The sequence below is a fragment of the Larus michahellis genome, chromosome 1 (genome assembly GCF_964199755.1).
Source record: "Larus michahellis chromosome 1, bLarMic1.1, whole genome shotgun sequence".
Lineage (NCBI taxonomy): Eukaryota > Metazoa > Chordata > Aves > Charadriiformes > Laridae > Larus > Larus michahellis.
In genome coordinates, this window is record NC_133896.1 from 191,982,084 (window position 1) to 192,007,826 (window position 25,743).

A 25,743-nucleotide genomic window follows, 5' to 3' on the forward strand; every position below is an offset into this window, starting at 1 on the left:
CGCGGGGGGGGGAAGGGGAGATATCGCCTCTGCGCATGCGCACTCCCTTCCCCCAGCCCGGCGGCGGGCGCGTGGGCCTTAGTGCGCAGGCGCAGTGACGGGTGCTCGCCTCCTTGGCGGGGCGGCGCCCCCTGGCGGCCGGCGGCGGCGCAGCGTGCCCGGGCGGCGCGGGGGAGCGCGGCGCGGCGCGGCGCGGCCCGGCCCGCAGGTACCGTTAAGCGGGGGCGGGCTCGGGGGCGGGGGCGAGCGAGGAGGGAGGGCGACTGGTCGGGGCCCGGCCCTTAGGAAAGCCCCCTGGGCGCTGGGTAGGCTGCCCCTACGAGCTCCGTGGCGGCGGTGAGTAGCGCCGGGTGCGGCAGGAGGGGCCCTGTGGGGGCTGGCACCCGGCGGGGGGGGGGGATGGGCCCGGCCTCCTCCGGGGTCCCCGCACGCCTGACGGAATGCAGAGGCGTGGGACCGGGTGACACGCACACCCCCACTTCCCCCGCGCCTCAGCGCGGCGGCCTGTCCTTGGGTCGGCGCCGCGCGGCTTTAATCCTTATCTCTCCTTCATTCCCCAGATAAGCTGAGAGGAGTTGGGCCGGAGGAAGGTGCTGGGGCCAGGCCGCGGGTGGCCCAGGGTGGCCCCTGACCAGAGAGAGTCGAGCCCCCAGGAGGGAGGTTGTCCCCCGCCACAGGCCGGGTGACCCCATGTCAGCCGTGGGCTCCCAACCCGACAGGCGGCCGGGCTCCTGTCCCCAGGCCCCGCACCCCGCCCGGGGACAGCAAGATCAACCTGCCTGAGCTTGGTGCTGGCAGTAGCCCAGTGAGTGTAGCAGCCCTCCATGCAGCCGCCCCAGAAGATGGAAGAGAAAAAAAGTAAGCCTTAAAAAAAACCAAGAAAACCCCCGTAAAATGTGTTTTGCGCAGTCGTTAGGCAGATCTTTTGAAAAGATTTTCTAGGAATCAGCAGTCTTCACTTAACCTCTTTACCCAGTCAACCAAATTAAATTTCTGTGCCAGAATGAATGGAAATGTTTTTTTCAGTTACAGCATAGAAAAGATTAACTACCTAACTTATAACTAAGGTGTCTTTTATGTTTTTCTGTATCATTAGTGATGATAGTCAGAAATTTTTTTATCTTCAATGTGGTTGAAGAATGCTGCCTTACTTAGTGTTGTTACAGGGGAGATGTCTTGCTTTATCTTGCATCTGTTGAGAAACAGACACTGTATTTTTTTTTTACCTAAAAAAACCTTAATTTTTTCCTGAATAAATGAGTTTAGTTGCAGTGCTGCTGTACTGACAGCATTGATTTAAAAAAAAAAGAAAAAAGATAAATGGGAGCTAATAGGAAGCAGGGATTATGTAGGCTCAAATGAATATGCTGGAAAGTATGGGTCATCTTGTGACAGCTTCATGCTTGAGAGATAACAAGAAACGACCTATGTAACAATAAAAAAAAATTCCTCGCACAGGTTGTTTCATTTGAGTGTTCTTCAGCTAGGTCTTGACAAGACGGGGGATAACTATTTGAAAGTGGGATGACTATTTCACTACAATGCTTTCTCATACAGTGCTGCCACTGATACCCACTGTAGTATTTACTTGTATAAATTTTGAAAAATTAAGTAGCTACAACCGTTTTAATTTCTCACCTGATCTCTTACTTACTTGTCCATTCTGCACCTCTTGCAGTGCTGTGTGACTGCTTTGAAGTGGAGAACCTTACCAGTTCCAGGGAGGAGAAGACTGAAGGTAGTATAATTTGGATTTATGGAGGGAAAAGGAAAAGTAGTATATATTTGGCACCACTTCTGGTGTGAAAATGCCTTTTATGGTGTATGTGTAAGATGTTCGTATTTTTTCTGGTAGCTGGCATAAGTAGCCCTGGCCTTGGCTGTTTGTTTCTTGCGCTGGCATCGTTCCCCTGCACAATGCTGAAAAAAGAGATGTATGGTGACAAGGATGCTGTAGAGGGAAAAGAAAATCCCTGCAGAGGTAATGGCCTCAGGCAGGTTTAGAACTACTGCCAGCAGATGCCAGCCCGCACCCTGAGTTGTCAGCTGGTGAGATCATTTTGAATGCTGGTGAAGTAGATGCATCCTGTGTCTTGTTCATTCCTTGTCCTCCTGGCTGGGGTTGACAGTAGCAGCGTTAACACTGGATGGAGGAGAGATTAGTGATGTGGAAATCTGTCTTTTTTGAAATGAAAATTATGTTATGAACTTCATATGAAATCTTTTCTTCTCCATGCAAAACCGAGTTTTTGCTGCTAGAGTTTCAGGGCACTCCAGCATGAGAGTTGGGGAAGCGTTTCCAAGGTGAGTGAGTGGTTTGAGCACTGCACATTCTAGTATAGGGTTTATTTCCTTTTGGCCTACACGAGATTATAACTGATGACCCAGAAATTAAAAACGGTGTTCTGTCGCCCATCCTCTGAAGTAATCTATACACCAGTGCTATCCGGACTTAGTAAATGCATTGAAATATCTGAAAACAGATAAGAAGTAAGGACAGCAGTTTTAATCTGCAGTGGTGGAACTTCTTACTAGAATTTCTGAATGTTTTTTTTTAAATACAGATATTAAATATGCTTATTTCTTGGTATTTTAAATTTGTGATACTGTCATGCACATCAAAAGGATGAGAATGGCACAGGGCAGATGATGTCTTTTGGAGCAGTAGTCTAGTTTTCCAGAAAGTGTTGTGGGTGTTTTTTGTGTTGTGACTTTGACCTTTTCACTTTTTTTTTTTTTAATTTCTGTGAATATGAAATGATGTTGAGAGTTAGTGCCAAATCAGTTGTTTTACAAGATAAAGTACTTTCAACATTGCCTGTTGATATTAAATATGATGCTCTTAGCTGCTGGCAACATAAGCAGCTGGGGCTGTGGTGGCAAAAGATTGTTACTTTCTTTACTGTTGTCATGATGCTTTTGAAAGCAACCATAGATTCTGTACTGCCATAGCATTGCTTAGCTTCTGGTATCCTGGACAACAGAAGTCATTCTCTGCTAAGTCGAAAGTTAAGGAAACACTGCATTCTTGTAAGGCTAGTAAAAAGTATCTCATGACTGCTGGGGAGGTGTCACCCTAGCACATATGCCAACTGAGATTTGCTGTCTGAAAGTGGAATGTAAACCTAGTATGGTGACAGTGGACTCTGCCTCTAGAAGGAGAGTAGGAAACCAGATTTACTTGTTCTTTTGTGCTTGATCATCGAAGAAGAGAAATGTTAGCCATGAGAGAGAGCCTGTTCTCTTTTCTGGTGGTGTCTGTTGACGTGCTGAATCATATGCCCTTTCCAGAGTCCTGGCCAAAGATGCACTGCTAATGTTTTTTAACAAGAGCTTTCATGAGTGGGCTTAATACCTCCAAGGTACATAGACTTGGAAGAGAAGAGGTTCTGAACCACTAGCCTAAAAAACATTTCTTTAAACAAAATGTTCTTTATAAATATTTTTAGCGGAGGAAGGAGGCATGATATAAGGGGTGTATTAATTATTGCAACTGATATCACTTGGTGAACAAAATTTATCAAACTGAAAATATCTTGAACATTTTTTCCCTAGAAAACATACCAAAAATGTCAGTGAGACAGCATAGTCAGCTTGCGTAGCTAAGGGAGGTTACAGCTATAAAAAAATTTCCAAATGTCTATGTTCAGTTAATTCAGTAGAAAATATTCTCCTGTGTCACTTCCATGAGTTTCAGTCATGACTAATTTATAGTGGGAGTAATTTGCTGGTGTGTGGAGAAAGGCTTTCACAACAGTCTTTGTAGAGATGCTTGAAAAGTTACTTGAACATCATGGACCATCATAAGTCACTCCAGTTCGTCACTTCTGTTTCACTTTCATTATTAGGTTTAGGAATAGACTTCTGAAAGTTTAAGCCTACAAAAGGAGGCAGCGATCCTGAAATGAGTCAGAGTCGTTGAACAGGCCACTAGGAGCTACTTGTGGTTTTAGGTTTTTAGACTTCCTGGGAGCTGTACAGACTTGTAAATGGAAATTTGCATTTCAGGTGACTTGAAGATGTTTTGGACACAGTTGGGAGGTAGAAGAGTGGATGTCATATTTGAGCAAGTGCAAAATGTGCTGCTGTTACTGAAGCAAAAGATCAAGAACGGAACTGCCACAAACCAAGGTTTGAAACCATTGTAACAGTTAAGCTGGGCTGCAGAGGAGCTGTGGCCTGCTTTGTATAGGGCTGTGCGATACGTGCCACAATTCAGATATCTCTGAATTTAAATTACTTAGTAGTTGGTGTTTTTAAGCACTTTTAAAAATATATATCGCCTTTTAAAAAAAGACTAATCATTTCATGTGCATTGTGCCATTTTCTCATTTTGCCTGTGTACTTTTTCAAACAATGCGTGGCTCTTAAGCACATGGAACTGAAATGTTTATTCTTGAGAAGTAATGAAATGTCTGCAGTGCCTTCTGTTTTGTTTATCATCAGAAGTTTTAGCCTTTCAAGCTGTTCTCAGTAAACTGTAAACTGTTCTCAGTAAACTGTAAACTGTTCTCAGTAAACTGTAAACTGATCTCAGTAAACTGAATGGTTTGGGGTGGGACTATAAGTATTATTTCATGGCAGAGACACCATTATAACTTGTAACACTAGTAGAAAAATGCGACAGCAATACGTTTAAGATTGTTCCTGATTGTTTTTTTTTTACTGCTTTATTTAATACATAAAAATCACTTTTTTTTTAATGAAGTCGCCCATTTAAATGTAATCTATGGATCTTACCGCTTTTTTTGTGCAAGAAAATGTACAGTAGTGTAAGATGCTTTTAAACTGGTATAATCACACACTCTGCATTGTACTACTTGCTCTAAATTGGCAGCACAATTTTTTGTGTGCTTAAACTACCACATCTTGGTTTTTTTGACAAAATATTACAGCAGTGCATAGATAAAAGTTGAATACCCAGTTGACACAATGAATCTGTAACATAGTTGAATTTGAATTTTTCTATGCTTTGTTCTGTAAAAATTTCAAACTAAAGTATTAACATGGATTTTGCTGACATATGGCGCCACCTTGTAATATTTGTTGCATGGGGTTAGGGGTTGAGATAGTAACAACACAAACAAGAAGCCAATTCTATCTGAATGCCATTTCCACCAATTTAGGAGTAGCATTAATTCAGTCTTCCAAGATCCAGCCCTTCTTAGCAGGAAGATGACTAGTCTGATGACAAAGTAAAGAGAGAAACTTAGACTAAATTGTCTTTATGTATGTTACTGCCGCTGGAGGCTACTGGTTTCTGTGTGTTTGGAAATATTCCAGCAGCTTTCCAAAAGCACGCTGATTCACAACTACTAATATGAGCTGTAATTCTATTGTAATTCGAAGATGTGACTATTAAGGACTGTGGTGCAAAAGGTTTCTAATAATATCAGTCTTGCAATGCTCTCGATTAGCATAGTGAGGAAACAAGTGTCTCTGGAGGCCTTACACCTTGTTTTCCCTATTATCGTTGTCCCTGTTATTTACATTTCATATCTGTTTTGGTTTTTGCATAGAATGCTGGCAGGCTTGGATGCTGGTGAATGAAGCTAATTTAGGTGATCTCTTATCTTTGACAAATGGTATGTGCATCTTGATTGTATTTATTTGGTATGTGGATTTATTTTGTCTTATTTTACTCACCAGAAGCTTATTTCCCTTTGTTGAAATCAATAAAATAGATCTGAGAAGCCGGTTAGCATTACAAGGTAAAAAACATAATTATTAGTTTCCTCAGTTTCTGGGCTGTGGACTCTCACCTGGGTTCATACTTCTGTGGTTTGTGTGTATGTGTATATGGCTTGTACCAAGTGAAGAGAGTTTGAACCAGTAAGCCCTGATGAACCTGAGCTGGCTGCAAGCAGAATCATCTTGTGCGTGGCTCCACTGACTGTAGTACCCTGGCATCCTTTTGCCTTAAATAACAAAGAGAAATCTGTATATGCGTTTCATATGTGTGTTGCCTCCATGCGCTTTGAAAGCTATGTGGAAGATTTTAAAGCACAAATCACCTGGTGGTGTGTGAAAAAGGGTAAATCTTCATGATGCATTTCTGCCTCAACTTTGTCAATGCACACCTAAGTTTTTCCTTTTTGGGGAAAAGGAAGCAGGGAGAGGAGGAGCAGGAGAGAAGGTGAGAGAGCATGTGTCGTGTGTCAGCTAGTCGCTCACTTGCATACCTTGAAGAAGGAAGTCTACAATAAGTGGAAGAAGGGACTGACCCCTTGGGAGGATTACAAGAATGCCGCCAGAGTGTGCAGGGATGAAACGAGGAAAGCCAAGGCCGCCTTGGAATTAAACCTGGCTAGGGATGTCAAGCTCAACAGGAAGGGTTTCTACAAGTATACTGGAGGCAAAAGGAAGACCAGAGAAGTCGTGGGCCCACTGTTGAATGAAACAGGAGCCATGGTGATGGAGGATGCGGAGCAGGCGGAGTTACTGAATGCCTTCTTTGCTTCAGTCTTTACTGCTCAGCCTAGCCCTCAGGAGTTCCAGGCTTTGGGGGAAGTAATGGGGAAAGAAGACGACTTCCCTTGGGTTGAGGAAGATCGAGTGAGGGATCAATTAGATCAATTAGATATTCACAAGTCCATGGGCCCTGATGGGATGCACCTGAGAGTGCTGAGGGACTTCCACCAGGAAGTCATTGCTGGGCTGCTCTCCATCATCTTTGAAAGGTCCTGGAGAACAGGCGAGGTGCCTGAGGACTGGAGGAAAGCCAGCGTCACTCCAGTCTTCAAAAAAGGCAAGAAGGAGGAGCTGGGGAACTACAGGCCGCTCAGCCTCACCTCCATCCCTGGAAAGATGATGGAACAGCTTGTTCTGGGTGTCATCTCAAGGCATGTGGAGGAAAAGAAAGCTATCAGAAGTACTCAACATGGATTCACCAAGGGGAAATCACATCTGACTAATCTGATAGCCTTCTATGATGGCATGACTGGATGGATATATGAGGGGAGGGCGGTAGATGTGGTCTACCTTGACTTAAGCAAGGCGTTCGACATGGTCTCCCACAGCATCCTCATAGGGAAGCTTAGGAAGAGTGGGCTCGATGAATGGACAGTAAGGTGGATAGATGACTGGTTGAAAGACAGAGCTCAGAGGGTAGTGATTAGGGGCACAGAGTCTAGTTGGAGGTCAGTGACAAGTGGTGTTCCCCAGGGGTCAGTACTGGGTCCAGTCCTCTTCAATATATTCATCAATGACCTGGACGAGGGGATAGAGTGCACCCTCAGCAAGTTCGCTGATGACGCAAAGCTGGGGGCAGTGGCTGACACACTGGAAGGCTGTGCTGCCATACAGAGAGCCCTGGACAGGCTGGAGAGTTGGGCAAAGAGGAACCTTATGAAATTCAAGAAGAGCAAGTGTAGGGTGCTGCACCTGGGGAGGAATAACCCCATGCAGCAGTACAGGTTGGGGGCTGACCTGCTGGAGAGCAGCTCTGTGGAAAGAGACCTGGGAGTCCTGGTGGACAACAGGATGACCATGAGCCAGCAATGTGCCCTTGTGGCCAAAAAGGCCGGCCAATGGCATCCTGGGGTGCATCAAGAAGAGTGTGGCCAGCAGGTTGAGGGAGGTCATCCTCCCCCTCTACTCTGCCTTGGTGAGGCTGCACCTGGAGTACTGTGTCCAGTTCTGGGCTCCCCGGCTCAAGAAGGACAGGGAACTGCTGGAGAGGGTGCAGCAGAGAGCTACCAAGATGATTAGGGGACTGGAACACCTCTCTTAGGAAGAAAGGCTGAGGGATTTGGGTTTCTTCAGTCTGGAAAAAAGACGACTGAGGGGGGACCTTATCAACACTTATAAATACTTAAAGGGTGGGTGTCAGGAGGATGGGGCCAGGCTCTTTTCAGTGGTGCCTGGGGGCAGGACAAGAGGTAATGGGCACAAACTTGAACATAGGAAGTTCCACCTAAACATGAGGAGGAACTTCTTTGAGGGTGGCAGAGCACTGGAACAGGCTGCCCAGAGAGGTGGTGGAGTCTCCAACTCTGGTGACATTCAAAACCCACCTGGACATGTTCCTGTGCAACCTGCTCTAAGGTGACCCTGCTCTGGCAGGGGGGTTGGACTAGATGATCTCCAGAGGTCCCTTCCAACCCTATGATTCTATATGCAAACGTGAATTTTGTATAAGTTATGAAAAACAGCTGCTTTTTTCAGTAGGGCACTTGCTACCATGCTCTTTGTTAGCTGCAGGTCATAGCAATGCATTTCTTTTAATGTATTTTGGCAATTATCTCTTTAGTAACTAAAGTAAGTTTGATTATAAATTGAAATGTGGATTGCTGAAGTTTTTGCTTGCATACAAATTTTTTCAGGAAGTGATGTGTTTGATAGAGATGGTGTACGGGAAACCAAACCCAAATTGCAGTGTCTTACAGATGACAACACTGCAGACTCCGTAGAAGGTTCTCACAGGTCAGTGTATTTACTAGTTTATTCCAGTTCCTTATTTGACATATTCTTTAGTGCATTCAAGAGGTATTTTAATCTCTCTCTTGTATTTCTAAATACAATGTTTTAAACCCAGTTTTGAATCCTGCCAGTTTTCAAAGTGAAAATATTTTTAACTTGACCTACGTGGAAAACTTGAGGCTTTTAGTAGACGTGTCTAATTTGCCACGTGAGAACATTGCAGAGTAAAACAGGTCATTAGATTATGAATAAAGATCCACAAGTATTAACAGGATTATCAGGGTTAGGACGTAACCATTTTTGTGTTCAGTTCTCAGGCTTTCACAAACTGTGCAGATTGTTACACACATGACTTAGTCTCTCTGTTTTTAGTCTCAGGTACTGATTTGGAAGATGGGGGTAATGATATAATTCCTTTTTTTTTTGTTTGTTTGGTGTTTTTTTTTAGTGTTCTTTCTGTGAAGAAGCTGTTGTCTTTGGTTTTTAATGCCCCTGAATATGTCTTCCTATGATGTTAGGACAGTAACTCAATATGAGTAGTGATTCAGTGAAACCCTTGGCCTTCTAGCAATGGTCTTTTTCTTTCCTGTGTTAATAACATTGAACCACTAAATAAATGAGCATTTTACTGGTTGCCTAAGATGCTGCTCTTTTTTCTTTTCTTTTTTTTTCTCCTTTTTTATTCCAAATAGAAAAAAAGAGGAGATGGAAAAAACAGGTTCAGGGAGTAAAGAAGCATCTGGTAAAATTCAAGATTTACCCTTAAACCTGCAGTATAAGAAGCACAAGTGCTCTAGTGCTTGTCTTGCCAACAGATCAGCGGGCTCCTTCAAGGGTGAAAATCCTCTTAAGATACCAATCCTGTTTCACTTTCAAAGGCGCCATGCAAAAGCGGACTGCCTTTCGAAATCACTGGATGTGAATTATAAAGCTCCTTGCGGTCGAAGTCTGAGAAGCTTTCAAGATGTGCAAAATTATTTGTTTGAAACGGAGTGCAACTTCTTATTTGTTGATCACTTCTCCTTCAACACATACGTACTGTTGGGCAGGAACACTGTAAATCCCGAACCCCTTGTGTTCGATTTTGATATTAGCAATGGAGCCGAGTCTGTGCCTGTTTCTTTCTGTAACGATCTTGACCGCGCAAGATTACCTTATTTCAAATATCGGAGGGCATCGTGGCCACGTGCTTATTATCTCAACAATTTCTCCAGCATGTTTGTTGATTCATGTGACTGCACAGATGGCTGCATTGATAGGTAGGTATAAAAATCTAATCCCAGACAAGCGATGTGTGATGCCGCAATAGTAGGGTGGTGGTGTAAGTGTGAAGGTGCACAGTACCAAATAATGAGGGACAAACACTGCTGGAATATCTGTGGTAGTTGTCTTGTGCCATGCTGTGTGTTGACTGACACCACTGTGTCTTTATCTTCTCCAGAACTTGGGTGCTCGTACCCCTCCAGCCCCTGTTGTAGGGAAGGAAGCGATCAACAGGTGTATTATTGTGTTCTTTTCCCTTTCTTCCCAAATTGGCAATGCTTCTCCTCCAGGTGAAGCTGGCAAGCAGATCTCTCAGCTTTGGGAAAGGAGTGAGGAAGGGAGTCTTGTGCCAGCAGAGGAAGGCTCATTTTCCTGGCAGACAGGGAAGGATCCTGCATTACAGCTTCTGCTGCAGCTCCTGCTCTGGGATCATATCCTGGAGACAGGATGGGACAGCCTGGAGAGATCAGATCATTTGGAACTTGGAAGGTTGCTGAGGGCAGAGGAAGAAACATCCCTGTTCACAACCTCTACATCCCATCCTTCCCCTTGTCTCAACAGAAACAGAAGTAGTCACAGAAGACATTTGTGCTCTGAGCAGTTCAAATGCTGTTGCTCATTGCTGTCTTGAGAAAAAGCCCAGTAACTCTGGGCTACGTATTACTCTGTGGGAACCTGCCACGGTTAACATATGCGAGTTTGGTGATAATTTTGTCCACTTTCTTGAAGGGTGTTTGTCTTTGACCTGATCTCTGCCTGTAGGTGTTATTTGGTGTTGAATCCATTTTGTACTGTTGATAGCTAGGGCAGTTGCATGTGCTGGTGTGCAGTATAATTGCCCGTGACCCAACAAAAGCTTGAAATCACAGCCTAGTATAATGAAGCTTCAGTAATTAAAGTTATTTAGTTTCAGCTGAATGGTGGGGAACAGCAAGCACATATCCTGCTGCTTCTTTGCACTGAACTCCCTCAACAGTTGAGGTGCTTTTGACGTGCAGTTTTGGGGTTCAGGATTTGGTCTGTTGCTGTTTGCTCAAACGCTGTGGGTCTTTGGTGTTGTCATGACTAGGTAAATACCAGCATTATTGCTTGAGTTCTCCACTCCGCAGTGTGAAATGCTTCATTTCCTGGGGCCTAGGGTGGGAGGAAGGTAATGAAGGAGTGGCTAACAAGCTGGAATGCTGTGCCAGAACAGGTGATTTTAATTCATTCATTCAAGCCATTTGGCAGTGTCCTATTTATGATAAATTTCTGTCGTACTCGAGCTGTTTGCATGCGCCTTTTACAGAGCTTGGTGGAAGAATGGGGTTGGGTTGGGGTGGAGAGAACATGATGATTGTAAACTTGCATAACCAGGCAAGAGACAAAGAGAAGGGTAGGGTGCCTGAAGTGGCCTTGTGGAGAAAAGTGATGGGGGGAAAAACATAGGTATGTATAAAACTGTGTGTGTATAGTCAAGTACATCTTAAATTTTCTGGATTTATGTTTGATTTACGCTGCCCCAAATACATTCTGAGGTGTTTTACTGTTATCTTCTAGGTCAAAATGTGCATGCCTACAGCTAACTGCAAGAGGCTGTAGTAAAATTTCTCTGTCTCCACGTAGTAAAACATGCCATGGATACAGTTACAAAAGACTGGAGGGACCTGTTCCTAGTGGGTAAGAAAGACAGAACTATTAACTGTTATTTTATTTGTATGCTCTTATTTTACTCCTGGAGTTGTAAGTACTACAGGACTAAAATAACTGCAGTTTCGGGATTACTGAAACCTTCAATTTTTGTCACCAGATCAGGATGACAAAAAATAATTAATGTGACTTGAGTAATAGGATGGGGAAAAAAACATTTTTGTACTGAAGATACTGCAATTTTCACAGCTTAGTTCAAGGTCCAAGAAAAGTGTAAACAGTAACACACTGTTACTGGTCCAGGAGCTCAGGCGATGGCTGGACCATGAGCTGGTTCATTCAGGCATGCCAAGGGAAGAAAGGAGAGGGGAAGGAAGCCTGCCACAAAGGAAGGAGTTCTATCACAAGACCATGACAGTGTATAACAGCGGAAGAAGTGGGAAGCAGTAGCCACCCTTGGGTTTTGTCCTGTATCTTGTCCACCCATTTGACCAGAGTCCTAAGGAAGTATCAGCCAGCTGATGTTGCCAGACTCTGTTACATGTGACTCTTCTGAGAGTCTCCAAAGCCATCCCAAAGCTGCAAGTGTTCACCCTTTCTCTTATTTAGCTCCCGCGGATTAGTATGTGGCCTGGGGAAGGTGCCAGTAAGCTCAGGTGTTTAGGAGAGGAATTGTGCAAGGTAGCTTTCTGCAGCGGCCAAGGGCTGAAACCCCAGGCTTAAGGAGCCCCTTTCAGTCCTTTGTACTGTGTGGTGTTAATTTATTGTTGGTGTGCAGAATTAAAGCTGCCAGCAAACCCAGAAACAAATGCAAAAAAAAGCACAATTGTGAATTCTTTTAGAAATATTTTGTTAAATCCTAAAACTCATGACAACTGTGCTGAGGTCCAGGGAGACAGGTTGTCTTCAATAAAATCTGTTACAGCATAGAATGAGGTGCTTCATAGGGATTTCTGCTTCTGTGTGATTTACTTCAATAAAATAAAAAGGTAGGATTTATTTTTCTTGTCTACTTATACCAAAATCTGCCTGACAGACTCTTAAAATTCATAAATCGGCAGTCAAGAAAGTCATGAGCATCAGAGCACTGATGCAAAATCAGTTTTAGCCGGAGTCTTTATTTTTTTCAGTTAACTGCCTTATTAATGTTCAGGAGGGAAATTAATAATAGCAAATTTGTTTTAGTAATGCATTCTTTTATATTGTGTTTTGTTTTGCTTCCTCTTGACAGAATTTATGAGTGTAGTGTGTTGTGCAGGTGTGACAAGATGATGTGTCAGAATAGAGTTGTACAGCATGGCATTCAAGTCAGGTTGCAAGTGTTCAACACAGAAAAGAAAGGCTGGGGTGTCCGCTGCCTAGACGATATCGACAAGGGGACGTTTGTTTGCACTTACTCAGGTAACAGAAGGTGACCAGTGGAAGACGCATAGCATAATTCTCCCTTTCCTGTGACCTGGAATTTTCTTTGTGAAACAAACAGGGAAATAGGGGGTTGGAAGAGAAGTGAGTCGATATAATCTTAACTTGCAAGATGATCAAACAGACGGAAGAACCTTGGAGAACTCTGCAATACAGTGGTGTCAGATAAACAATCAAAGCATTCTGGAGCAAAGCCTATCTCAGACTGTGTATTTTTCCCTCACAGGCCTGTGCATTGTGTGCCACAGCTAGTTTTCCTTGAGTATACATGCATTTGTATTTTGCTTTCACAAGTAATGGTCTTGTATTTTTTTTTAATGTAAGTTTGCACTGCAATAGTGAGCGTGATCCATCTTGGCAAACAAACAATTTTAAAAAAAATACAATCTTTTCTTTTTCTTCCAGGCAGATTAATGAGCAGAGCTGAAGTTCAAGTATTGGGGGATGCTGGTCAAGGGCTGAAAGAGAAGAGTGCTGTGAATGACAGAGGCAATGGCTTTTTTTCCAAAAAAAGAAAACTTGACACTGATTGTTCAGACTCCGTAATTGAACTAGTACAGACTGACAAAACTGACATTCTTGAGAAGCAGCAGTCTTTGTCTCAGACTGTGGATAATGAAAATAAATTAACCCCGTAAGTTTACCAAAACAAACAGAAGCATAACAAAGCTAATACTCTGCTATTCTAGAGAGTCCTTTGTAAAACTTAGAGTAGAACTGCATGTCTTCAGAGGGTGGGATTTTTTTCTTTCACAGCTTTTTTGTTAGTTCCTGATTATTTCTTCTAGTGGGAGAGAATTTTTTCCTCTATACTGATTTTACTTCCTCTGTGTACCACTCGGCATTTTCTAGAAATCCAGTTCATCTCCTGGTTGTACTTGATCTGTTCAGGGCATTAATCAGTATGCTAATTTGAAAGAATTAATGAAAGATACTTGAGATAAAGATACTTGATGACACTGAAGGTTTTTATAACAAATCAGCCATTAACTGTCCTGTCCTTTGCTCCCAGTCTCTAAACCTCTTGTTCTTTGTAATCGTTTCTGCTAGGAGTCTTAACCTTTCCTGTTAAGAGTCTGACAACACATTGCTTTTGCAGTGAATTATGCAGAAGTTCTGTTCCTGTTTACATTTTACAGTCAGGGCCTCATAGCCTATCGGGATTCCTAAAATAAAATTGCTGCAAAATAGCCTTGTGGCTTTGTCAATATCATGCTGTAGTCCTTTCAGAAGGAAGTCAGGAGCTTTTTTCTTAAACTTTATTCCTTGCTCTGCCACACTGCTTTGTGAACACTTTCCATTGCTCATAAATGATTGCAAATTCTTGCTCATTGCCTAGTAGAAGCTTATTGTGGATCTTTGAGAAGAACCGTGAAATTGCAAATGGAAACTCTTTAAAATATCTGCCAATATATTCTCGCTTGCATTTCAGTATCTTGGAAACCTAATGAATTATTCATTGTCTAAATTACATAATTATCAGCAATCAACTGGATTTTACTTCTACTAAGTGCTTTTACTAAAAATTGCAGGGAACCACAGATTTAAAGTTGCATTTACTGTCCTTCTGCCTTAAATCTCGTACATTTTCTTTCCTGAGAATAAAAATGTTTCACATGTGGGCTGTGTAAAAAATATGACAGACAAAAAGACTTCGTTAGGTGCCTCTTAAGAAATGACAATCCAGCTGATCTGAGAGGACATCAGTGTGCTAAGCCTGACATGTCGTCCACCCAAACAGATTGCCTTTATAAGGACAAACAATGTAATCATGTAATAATGTCATAAGTTCTTGTGGCTGCTGCACCTTCTGAATTTACAAAGGGGTTTAAATCTTAAGAAAGCCTTAAAGAGTAGTATTTGTTGCCATCATCAGTAATACCATGATGGGTTTTGTGGCAAGAAAATACATACTAAAGTTGTAAGTTTTCTTCAATAAGAGCTGTTACTTATTGCTAGACTTCATACAGATACTAAGATTAGTTTTGAAACTGGTGTTTTCTACTGCACAGTGGACGTAATCCAAATGAATGCAGTTTTTGATATTGTATATGCCAGAAGAACCGTGCTACCCATCCTTCAGTCTTCTCCTGATGTGAAGGAGTGAGGTTCTTTTGTGGGAGAGTATTTTCTGTATCTGCCGTATGTTGACCGTCTCACCCGCTGTCTCCCTCTCTGTCCTCCCCCTCTATCCTTTGTCCCTGCAATGTCCTTTCCTGTTTGAAAGCTACACTGTCAAAAATGTTGAAAGTGGTAGCAGAAAAAAGGCAAAACTCTGTCTGTAGGTGCTCTATTTTGAGATGATCTGATATAATAAAACAACAGAGAATTCAGTTTTCAGCAGGAGAACTGCAAAAGGATGTAAAAGCAGATGCTGATCTCTCAAAAAAGTATGAACAACTTTTTTTTTTTTTACAAATACTATTGAGAAACTAACCTAGCTCCTCCATTCTTAAAGGCAAAATACTCACAGAACCTGGGATGAGGCCGGACTGCAAGCTCTGGTGTAGTCTGTTCTTTATGAACTAGAGACTGTTCAAGAAATGTGCGTTGTGAGAGTTATTTATAAGTCTTTTTGTCTTTTGTAATTTCCTTCTGACCTTTCTGTACAGAGTTCGTGCAAAGAATTCAAGTATTGCAACCGCGAGGAGACCTGGAACTAGAATAGCTGTTTTTCATAATGACCAGCTAAAAATGGTAATAATAATAGGTTAATTTTTCACTGTGCTGAATATATATATGTTAATTTTGACCTTTTCATCTTCTACTTTTAAATAGTGCTAATGATCTTCCTTCATGAGATTGTGTCACACTGTGAGCTAAGCTGGCATGCTGGAAGCTATACCCCATCCCTTCTCCATTATCTCCAGTCCTTCAAGGTGTTCCCTGAGACCACTACTCTCACAGCCTTCCCTTCTCCACCCTTCACTTATACTCCAGCCTTGAGAGTCTTAAAAACCCATTCTCCTCTCCCACCCCCTGTTGTAACTGACTGCAGGGTTAGGGGGTCATTGTGGTAATATTTTTGTAATGTCTCCCCGAAAAATTACATAGCAGGGAGAGAAGAAAATCTCAGGAGTTGGATGCGGTTTTCTCATGCAGTGGTGCAGTTGGGAGAATTTGATCTGACCTGGGTGTGAAGTGTTACCTGCAAATGCATGCAAAGGAGGGAAACTGGGGTAAACTTACTCTGTTTCATTGCACTTAAGAAATGCACATGGGATTTTCATGCTAATGTTTGGCAGCGCCGTCCATTCTCCCATAACTAATTGCCTTTTTGTGGTGGGAGATGAGAAATCTTGCCACTTGTGTTCATTTTATTGAAACTGTGTAAAAAGCATGTTTGGACTTTGGTTCAGCAACTTACACAAACGTGTTTAAATTCTGATTAAATTGTTGGGACTTAAGCACGCACTTAAATAATTTGTTGAGTGGGAAGCTCCTTCCAGGTTATTCTGAAGGATAATTTGAAACTAAGATAAATGTTGCATTGCAGTATAAATGTATGAACTTTTGAAACTCAGCCATGAATGCATGAAACTATGCATTACAGTAGGTTTGAAACTTCACCCCTGGAGTCCTAAAAGCCACTTGCTATCCTGTGTTGACCTAGATTTGCATACAGCAACAATACATCACAGCCTTTTCATTATCTTTTATTCTGTTTAAAGGAAATTGATACACTGGTGCGCGCTGCCAGCTCAGATGAAGATAATAGTTCTCAGATTCATCAGTCAAGCAAAACAAAACTAACCAGTGGAACAAAGAAAGGAAAAGAAAGTAGGTTTGCAGAGCTATAAATACTGCACTCTTAGCACACTTGTGCCCCATGAGGTGATTTAAATAGATTTAAAATGTAGAAAGTGACCTCTGGACGTGGGCAGGCCTGTTCTCAGAGTAGAATGGTGTTGCCCGCGTCATGCTCAGGCTGTCTCCACGAGAGGTCAGCGGTACAGAAGTTATTGCTGCCTTGCATAATACAGTGCATTAACTGGTACAGGGCAATCTTTTGCCTGCAAAGTTGATCTTGGGACATGTTGAACAGTCCTGACAGCAGCTTCTCAAATACGGTGCAATTGTGGAAAAGTCAGTCTTGCAAATCTTACTGTGTCACACCCAATACAGGTTCCAGTCGACGAAACTGGAACAGGATATAGTGCAGGGGTGGGAGGACCTCAAGCTGGAGAAGCAGTGTGAAACTGATGCTATTTGCACGTGCATCTTGTTTCTGTCTTAATTACAGTTTGTGATTCTCTCAGGAATTAATGTGGAGAATGATGATAAAATGCTATGTGGAAGGAATCAATTTGGAGCGGGATTTGAAAAGAAGGGAGAGTCTAGGTCACTCACAGGACCCTTGAGCAAGTGCTTTCAGCACCACAGCAGGGAGCAGTCATTTGTGGGAGGATTGATGAGACGTGGAAAAGGACAGTTGTGTTATAGACTTGTAAATAGCAAGGAAGCTGTGTACGTTTTGGAGAGCAAAGAGTGGGTGGATAAGAGTTCAGGGACAAAGAAGGGAAAGGCTTTAGCCTTAAACTGACGTTGAAGAATAACTTATGTGTCTGTTGACAGAATCCACTCATCAGCAGAAGGAGGAACATCCGATGGAAATTAGACGGACTGAGCCTGCTGACGTGGACAGTGCAGAATGCAAAAAAAAGAGTCTGTCTCTGCAGGGTGTTGATTGTGGCAAGTCAGGTGTGCCGCGTGACACGTGTGTTGTGGGGCCATCCAAAAACATAGCCCTAAAAGCTGACTGCAAAGAGGAGAATCACAGGCAGTCAAAACAAGATGCATTTTGTGAGGAGGCTGATGGTGACAGGACGCTTCTGAAGAATGCTGATGAAGAAAATATTTATGTACTGGATGCCACAAAAGAAGGAAATGTGGGTCGTTTTCTTAACGTAAGTAAAAATTTGCATGCGTTCTTTTAGTTGTCTTAGCTTAAATAAATAAATGATGTATTTGCATAAACTAGAAAGCTTTTGCGCTTAAACTATATATGTGGTAGGTGCATGACAAGGCAGGCTATGTGGTGCTCCCTGCACTCTGAAGTGACAGAACAGCAAGTTGGGTCACACTGTCTGTTAGTGCCTCCATAAAATGATGCATGCTGCATACTAGCTGTAGTTTTTGGCACCACTAGGTTCCTGAGTGAAGTATTCCCCAGTAAGGAGAGACATCTTTCTCCTGAACTTTTGAACAGCCTGTTTTGGGGGTCTAGAGAGCAAATGTCCCATTTTGTTGAACCACAAGCCTTCCCCCAACCTCATTTTTTGTTCCGCAACCACTGTAAATTCTAGCTTGTGCTGATTTAGGATAAGTGTTGTGGTCTTGTAGGAAATTTCTGCAGCGTTCAATCATAGGTTCAGAAAATGGTCCGTCATACTGTGTATGTATCTGCTAAAGTCTCTCAATTTTGACTCGCCAAGAAATAGTAGTGAATTACTAAGTACCTCCAACTAAGGCGAATGTTTCATAGACGCGTCTGCATGTACTCTGCAAGTACTTCTCTTTGTTGGCATGAACATGTGTCCTACAGCAAAATCCTTGCATATGTTTAAGCTGTTCTTCATTGCAAAAGTAATACAGTGTTAAGATTAGTAGTGCATCTTGCTGAAACCTTTCATCTGCATCCATGACCATACACATGTTTCTGCGTGCACCTGAATGACCTTTCATGTTTTGTATCTCTTTGCCAACATATGCAATCATTTAATCTATTGCTTGCTCCCTAGCACTGCTTCCCTGGCTGACAGCGAGATACATCTGTCCCATACTGATTATTTGTGGTGCATCCTGAATCAAAGATGAATTCTCACCATAAATTTCTGGAGCACAGCTTGATAAAAGAACTTGGTTTTCCTAGGCAAAAGTAATTCCGTAATATGATGGAAATAATACTTTAAAGAGACATAGTTACCGCAAAAATAAGCAGCAATGGAACTGAGTAATAGGAATTATGTGTGTGCTGAAGAAGGGAAGGAAGAAACTGCCTTTACTAGTGACAGATATCTGACACAAAATAGATTCTTCAACAATGAGGTGTTTCACTGTTTCTAATTCAAATATTCTGTTTTACAGCACAGCTGCTGCCCAAATCTCTTTGCACAAAGCGTGTTTGTAGAGACTCACAACAGAAGTTTCCCATGGGTGGCATTCTTCACAAACAGGTGAATTTCTGAAAATTTAATGCCGTTCATTCCAGGTACTAGGGGTGCTCAGTTATTAGGAAATAATTATGCTAAGGGGATGGAGACGCTTAGATCATGAAACCATAAAACTACCTTCTTATTGGTGACTTCTTATTTTGCACTGAAGACTGAAGAAATAGAGCTGTTGATTATCACTAATGAGGGGTTTTTTTTCAGTTTTGCACTGAAATGTAAAGTGAAGAAACTTAATTTTGATGCATCAATTTCAGTGATAATCTTAGAATCATAGAATTGCCTGGGGACCTTTCAGATCATCGAGTCCAACCATCAACCTAACTCTGACCAAAACCATCACTAGACAGTATCGCTAAGCACTACATCTACCCGTCTTTTAAATACCTCCAGGGATGGTGCCTCAACCACTTCCATGGGCAGCCTGTTCCAATGCTTAATAACCCTTTCAGTGTAAAAATTTTTCCTGATATCTAATCTAAACCTCCCCTGGTGCAACTTGAGGCCACTTCCTCTTGTCGTATCGCCTGTTACTTGGGAGAAGAGACCGACCCCCACCTCGCTACGCCCTCCTTTCAGGTAGTTGTAGGGAGCGACAAGGTCTGCCCTCAGCCTCCTTTTCTCCAGCCTAAACAACCCCAGTTCCCTCAGCCGCTCCTCATAAGACTTGTTCTCCAGACCCCTCACCAGCTTTGTTGCCCTTCTCTGGGATCACTCCAAAATCTCAATGTCTTTCCTGTAGTGAGGGGTCCAAAACTGCACACAGTCCTCACAAGGTGGCACTAGGACACTCAGAGATGAAAGCTTCCTCTGAAAGCAGAAGATGTGGGTCTTCCCTTAGGGGACGTACAGGAGGTACGGAGAGCTGGTGCCAGCGAGACACAGGAAAGTGGCAGCTAAACCCAGGAGGGGAAAGATTAATTGTATGAATGAAGCTAGCTGATGCACGTGACAGTGGGAGTACTGGGTGAGAACTTACAATTGAGAGCAGAGGATTCATTCCAGACAAATCAACCCTAGGGAACACTAGTCCTCTGCAGAGCCCTGCAGCCCTGGTCCATACTGACACAGGTGCTGTGAATTGCACTGTGAAGAGAGCTTCCAAGAACTGTGAAGACAATGGTTTGAAATATGTCAGAAAAAAGATTTTGTTTTAGCTAGAGTCTTTCTTGCTTAGGTACTTGGTGAAGAAGTGTGTAGTGGGCACTGAGGCCAGTGGAGGAGGAGCTAGTGGTCAGCAGAAGACACTTAGGGAGGAAGATTGTTGAAGGGATGTTCCCCTGGCTGGCCCTCTTGCTTTCTGGCAGTCACCCTTTAACAACTTTTCTAAATTAAGGACTGCATCTGGATCATCGAGCTGAATTGAATAGCTTCTGTGGACTTGCCCAGTCACCTTTCTATCTGTTTTATATTTTTGGTCTCCAGAACATCTTAAGGTGGCAAATGTCAGGTTGCAATTATGTCCTCATTTGGTTTGTTCTCACCCTGCTGCCTGGTAATTCACTGGAAGTCTCTTATATTGTATCCAGTGAGAAGTTTCAGAGAACTACTCTCTTCTTTGTAATACTCACATTTTGTTGTATTTTCCCTCAGTTGTCCCTCAGCATCTTAGTCTCGGGTATTTAATTTAGCATTCATTTTGGGCAATGAATTTCCTACCTTAGAAATTTCTTCTCTTTCATGTACTGCCAGAGCAGCTGGTTCATGAGGAGCATGTGTTTAATTATGAGTGTTAGGCTTTGTGCACATAAATGGTGCAATTGCATTAAAATGTAGCTTGTCAGACCAAAGACGATAGTTTTCATCACCAGTGTATCTAGAGATCTGTTCAAACCTCAGTGATGCACTGTACATAGTAAAAATAACAAAACTGTGTTCTCATTTAGATGTATTCACTTAAGCGTTTTTTCCGTTTTATTGTTTGATTTGTTTTTTTCCCAGAATTTGCCTCGAAGTTAGAGCAGGTTGCTTAGACTCTGATCCTATTGCACTGCTTGATAAGTTCTTTTCTCCTGCGTGTGAGTATTCACACTCTCCATAGCTCTGGTAGGCAAAGCAGCATGCACGTGCCAGAGACTCATTATATCTCTTGGTTTTCTCCCAACAAGCTGCCTGTGTGATACTCCCTGCCCCCTAATATTTTGGGGTTTGCATGCAAGTTGTTGGTGACAAATTATAAGCACAGTACTGTTTCACGTAGTTCAAACCAGTTGACCGAGTGTTTTATTTCTTAGGCATGTGAAAGCTGGAACTGAACTCACGTGGGATTATGGTTATGAAGCTGGAAGCATGCCAGAGACAGAGATTTCCTGTCAGTGTGGAGTTCCGAAGTGCAGGAAAAAAACCTTATAGGCAAAGCTTTCCTGCTGTCAACACATCACGTACCTGGAGATTTATATGCTGGAATGGACTTCTGTACAGCGAACAGTACACTTAAGTCAGTGGTGCTAATTCTATTCAACTAAAATGCCTTTCACCTGATCATTTTTTAAATTTACATTTAAATGCCACTTTTGTGGTTTACAGAGTTAGACCTGTTTGTCATAACAGGCATCAAACTTCCCAGATAATGTCTCTGCTCCTAGTCTTCCACCCCTGCCCCCCTTTTCATTCACGAATAAAGTTCTGCCATCTGCAGCAGAGACATGACTGATGCAGAGCAGTGGTTAGTTGATGTTTTCTGTGCCCTTCCACAATGCTGAGTTAGCAAAACTCAGTTTTCTGAAACTCATTATGAATGCAAGTCTGCCTGTTTGGAAGCTAAGAATTATTAAAATACAGCTAAGCATGATGAATCCAGCGGGACAGATAATCTCGGAGAGAGATGAGATTAATTAGAACAGTTCTGCAGAGCTGTGTTCATGCTACAAAGTGAGCTGGGCAAGTCCTGCTCCTGCAGGAGAGAAATGACTGGTTTTTGTTGGGTTGTGTCCCTCTCCATGTTTGTGACACAGAGAAATCCTTGAGAAATCCAGCGTGCCTCATTTCAGTGCTGTGTTGGGTAGTGTGGGACAGCTGTGCCACAGAAGTCCTTGCCATGTGGTTTGTTGGTGAGGGAGAAACAAGCTACATTAGGTGACACTGAGTAGTGTAGGTGCAGGAGGCGGCTCTGAAATGGAGCAAGGGGTGAGCGTGCAGATGTGTGGCTTTTGAATGTGTTGGAGCCCTCTGTAAAGAAGGTGGTGTCACGGACAGGTGATTTAGACTTATTGAAGAACCAGCGCCAAAGGTATCAACAAAAGTGGTTTTATTGAAGTAAGATGTTGTAAAAGTGATACTTAACAGAGTTCAATGGCAAGGTTCACTGTTACTTACTGCAGAGTATATGATACTGATTTAAACTTACCAACACAAAATCTTAGTGCACTTTAATACAAGGTTATAATGTGTGATGTCGGTCACTTACCAAAGACCTGCAGTTGGTCAGGGGTCTCAGCCTCAAGGAGTAACCTTGAGAAGTGTCTCAGCTCAAGGGGAGATCAGCGCCCTGCAGCCATGCTGCCCAGCAGGCAGAACTCAAAGAAGGCTCACTCAGGCTGTCATATTTACGGAATAAAGTGGTTGGCATGTTGTCAAATTACCTGTGCTGGAAAAGGTAAGCATGAGACTCCTTGTACCCACAAATTCCTTCATTCCTTGATAAATGAGTCTTGGAAAAACCACCTACTGTTCATATGTTAATCGCATGGTCGGTGTTCTAGTTTCCAAGCCCATATGCATCAGTGCTCACCATGTCACCCTGTTCCTGTGAGGGTTTTCAGAGAACAGGTTGGAACTAGAGAAGTTTTTGGCCCAGTTATAGCCCAGGCCTTTGCTTCTCTTGGAGACTGAACCAAACTACTGCTAGTTTGGTCAAGGAGTCAAGTGTATCTATCACAGATGGATTTATAGAATCATAGAATGGTTCAGGTTAGAAGGGACCTTAAAGATCATCTGATTGAAAGCTGGTCCTTACCTTGACTTCACCTTACCTTGACTTCCTGAATTTGTGGGAGGCCATGCATGGCAGATCATACAGAATTGTCTGTTGGTAATTTGCTCAGCCATTAGCAGATTTTGTCATTGGATTTCCTATTTTACAGAGCAGAGGGAAGTACTGTTTGCAAGAGTTAGTGATGATTTAGGTAATCATATATGGGAATGAAACATATGCTGTGAGAGACTGCCGTGGCCACGGAGTAGAGATTTCAAGCCTACAGCTATACTGCAAAATGAAAGAGGAGCAGGAACCAGTTCCTCAGCCCTGAGGCCAAGAGGTAACAGATGGCTTATGTCCACATGGCTTAGGGTTAGCCCTCTTTTGATTTGGTTTCATCTCTGCTGTGTAGCTGTAGTGGACAAACATGGTACCTGTGGCTCTAAGCTGTTTTTTGAGTTTGGTTTGGATGTGTCAAGCTTAAAAAAACATGGGGTTATGCTGCAACAGATGATGCTCTCACATTTTTCAGCAGTCTCAGCATGCGTGAGGAATTTACGCCTGTTAAAAGTGGTCCTTTAACAGAGGTATCAGACCTGTGAAATGTTCTGCTCACAATGAAGCCTCAGTTCTTCTCTCCCATCGCCTTGTTTGAGACCTTGGCACATCCATCAAGCAAACCTCTCCTTAGTTTTTGTCCCAGTTGTCGCACTGCGGGCTTGTGTGTGGTTTCATCATGCATCGTCAGGGCTAAATGCAGAAGAGCGATGTTACCCCCGATGTTGGTGCAATACCGCTTCAAAAGGTCAGAGCCACACACTTTTGTCCTGATCCATCCCCCTCCACCCCTTTGTCACTGAGGAGCTCCACCGTGTTATCAGCAGTCAGCGTTCAGCTTGATTGCTTCTTCCTTCATTGAAGATCTGTCTCAGAGGGAACATAATATGCCTTAGGATAACATTGTGCAGTGTAAAAACCTCCATAGACATACGGAATGGTGTGGTAAGCCCACTGGTAACCCAGCAGTGGTGTAAGACTTTGTCCTGGCTTGAGGTAGAACGGAACCAATTTTCAGTAATTTTACTTTTCAGTTAAGCCTCTTCTAACTCTCTGAAATTAACAGTGTACTTTTCAGACATCTTATCTAGCAGATAAGGTCTGATGTTTCTAGTGAATACCAAGGCATGGTATGCAGAGAGGCTCCTGCCTATGCTTATCGCTATAACAGCCAATGTCGGCGCACTTTCTTATTTGCCCCATTGGAGGGTCGGAGGCGGAAGAGCGTAGAGGGGTCGCACCTGTGGGGAGGAGTGGGCAGGACAGGTGACCTAAAACTGACCAACAGGGTATTCCGTGCCACCTGCATCATGCTCGGTATAAAAGCTGAGGGATCAAAGGGATCAGGCTCGCTCTTCGCTGGCCGGCATCCAAGGAGCACTCTGTTCGTCTGCCTTGGATTCTGATCCGTGTGTTCTGGAATCCAGTTCCAGAATCCAGTTCCCGTCCATCATTGAGTCCAGTCTGGGACTTTCCCAGTGCCTGCCGGTGACGTGATCATCATCCCAGGAGATCGATACTGGTTTTGTATGTATTGTATATATTTCATTATTTTCTTATTAATATTATTATGTTTTCTTTTTATTATTAATATTTCATTAAAGTAGTTTAGTTTCTTTTTAACCCGTAAGTGTCTCTCTGTTATTAAAGAGAGCATCTGTCGTTTGTTTAGTGGCCAGGCCAGCCCAGACCAAACCGTGACAGCCTTTCACACAAGTAGAGACGGGGAAAATATCTATCCTTAAGCTCGACTTGAATGTGGAAAAGCAGATGGGAATGTCATTAAAGCATCGGGGGTGGGGTGGGGGGAGTACATTTTACTGCTGTTAATTGTATTTCCCAGATGGATGGTAGGAATTACGGTGCTGAGGTGGGGAGGAAATGCTCTGTTTCTTGCTGCAGAAAACAGAGCTGATGTTTCAAAAGATAAAGCATTCACTTGCTCCGTGTGGTCTGCAACTGTCCGAGAGCCTGCTGTCAGCGTGGATTTTACAGTAGGTATGTGTATGAGACAGGGCTTTTTGGCTAGCTGTGTTTATCAGGTCTGTCTTCAGGCTGGTGCTTCTTCATTGTCCTCCACGTGAGGATACAGGAGATAAAGCAGTTGCAACCCAGCTTCTGGTCCCCTTGCAGTCTGATGCTTTCACTGCTCGTGAATCTGACATACTAGATGAGAGATTGTAACATATCCTCTTGCAAACCTACCTTACAAGGTATGTTTTCCGCCTGTTTTTATGATTTTATTAGAATGGGTTCTGCTGAAGGTGGCTGGCAAGTATCCTCTGCAGATAATTGCTGTGCCAGTTTGATAGACATTGGGAGAGTGCTCATCCAAACTTGCTCTCTGCTCAGCTCTCAGTTCCTCTGATACACATGGGTGTACAGATGGGTGTGTTTCTGAACATAGCCCCTCGTGCCACCTGTGCTTTAGAAGAGTGTCATGTAAAAGCACCAAGCACAAGCACCGATGGAAGAATAGGTGGAAATGAAATGGAAGAATAGGTGGAACTAGATGATCTTTAAGGTGCCTTCGAACCTGAACCATTCTATGTTCCAAGTGAAGCACTCAAAAGCACCTGTGGAGTGATGCGTTCAGGACTGCTTGGGAATGATGGGAATTAGTTGCATTTAGATGTGAAGCAGAGCTATGGAGATGCCCTGAAATCACAGTTTCTATTGACCTGCAGGGGACCGAAGGTTTTCCAGCGCTGATAGAGGACTGGCAGATTAAGGGGGAATTCTGAAACCAATTTGGGCTTTTTCAGGGTGGTACCTTGTTCCTGTGAAATGGTGTCATCCAGCCATGCCATGTGGACATTGCTGATTCTCCTGGTGAGCGGGACAGTGAGCAGGACTGTCCCAACG

The 25,743-nt window shown here is 43.1% G+C and overlaps 1 protein-coding gene across 5 annotated transcripts; it reads left to right on the forward strand.

Annotated features, from left to right (window-relative positions):
* The first annotated feature begins 74 nt into the window (after nucleotides 1–74).
* SETDB2 (SET domain bifurcated histone lysine methyltransferase 2) lies at nucleotides 75–21,562 on the forward strand. Of its 5 annotated transcripts, XM_074565963.1 has the most exons (16): nucleotides 75–208; nucleotides 561–858; nucleotides 1,679–1,738; nucleotides 4,009–4,131; nucleotides 5,520–5,585; nucleotides 8,325–8,424; nucleotides 9,114–9,680; nucleotides 11,224–11,343; nucleotides 12,545–12,714; nucleotides 13,141–13,369; nucleotides 15,348–15,432; nucleotides 16,407–16,515; nucleotides 17,311–17,642; nucleotides 18,823–18,911; nucleotides 20,847–20,923; nucleotides 21,140–21,562. In XM_074565963.1, exons 2-16 carry the CDS (start codon nucleotides 825–827, stop codon nucleotides 21,145–21,147), a joined length of 2,169 nt encoding a protein of 722 aa, XP_074422064.1. In that variant the 5' UTR covers nucleotides 75–208; nucleotides 561–824; the 3' UTR covers nucleotides 21,148–21,562. The 5 variants fall into 5 exon arrangements, with proteins under 5 accessions (XP_074422064.1, XP_074422027.1, XP_074422047.1 ...); XM_074565926.1 differs by lacking the exon at nucleotides 20,847–20,923; XM_074565946.1 differs by lacking the exon at nucleotides 20,847–20,923 and having other exon boundaries at nucleotides 12,572–12,714.
* Nucleotides 21,563–25,743: the final 4,181 nt, after the last annotated feature.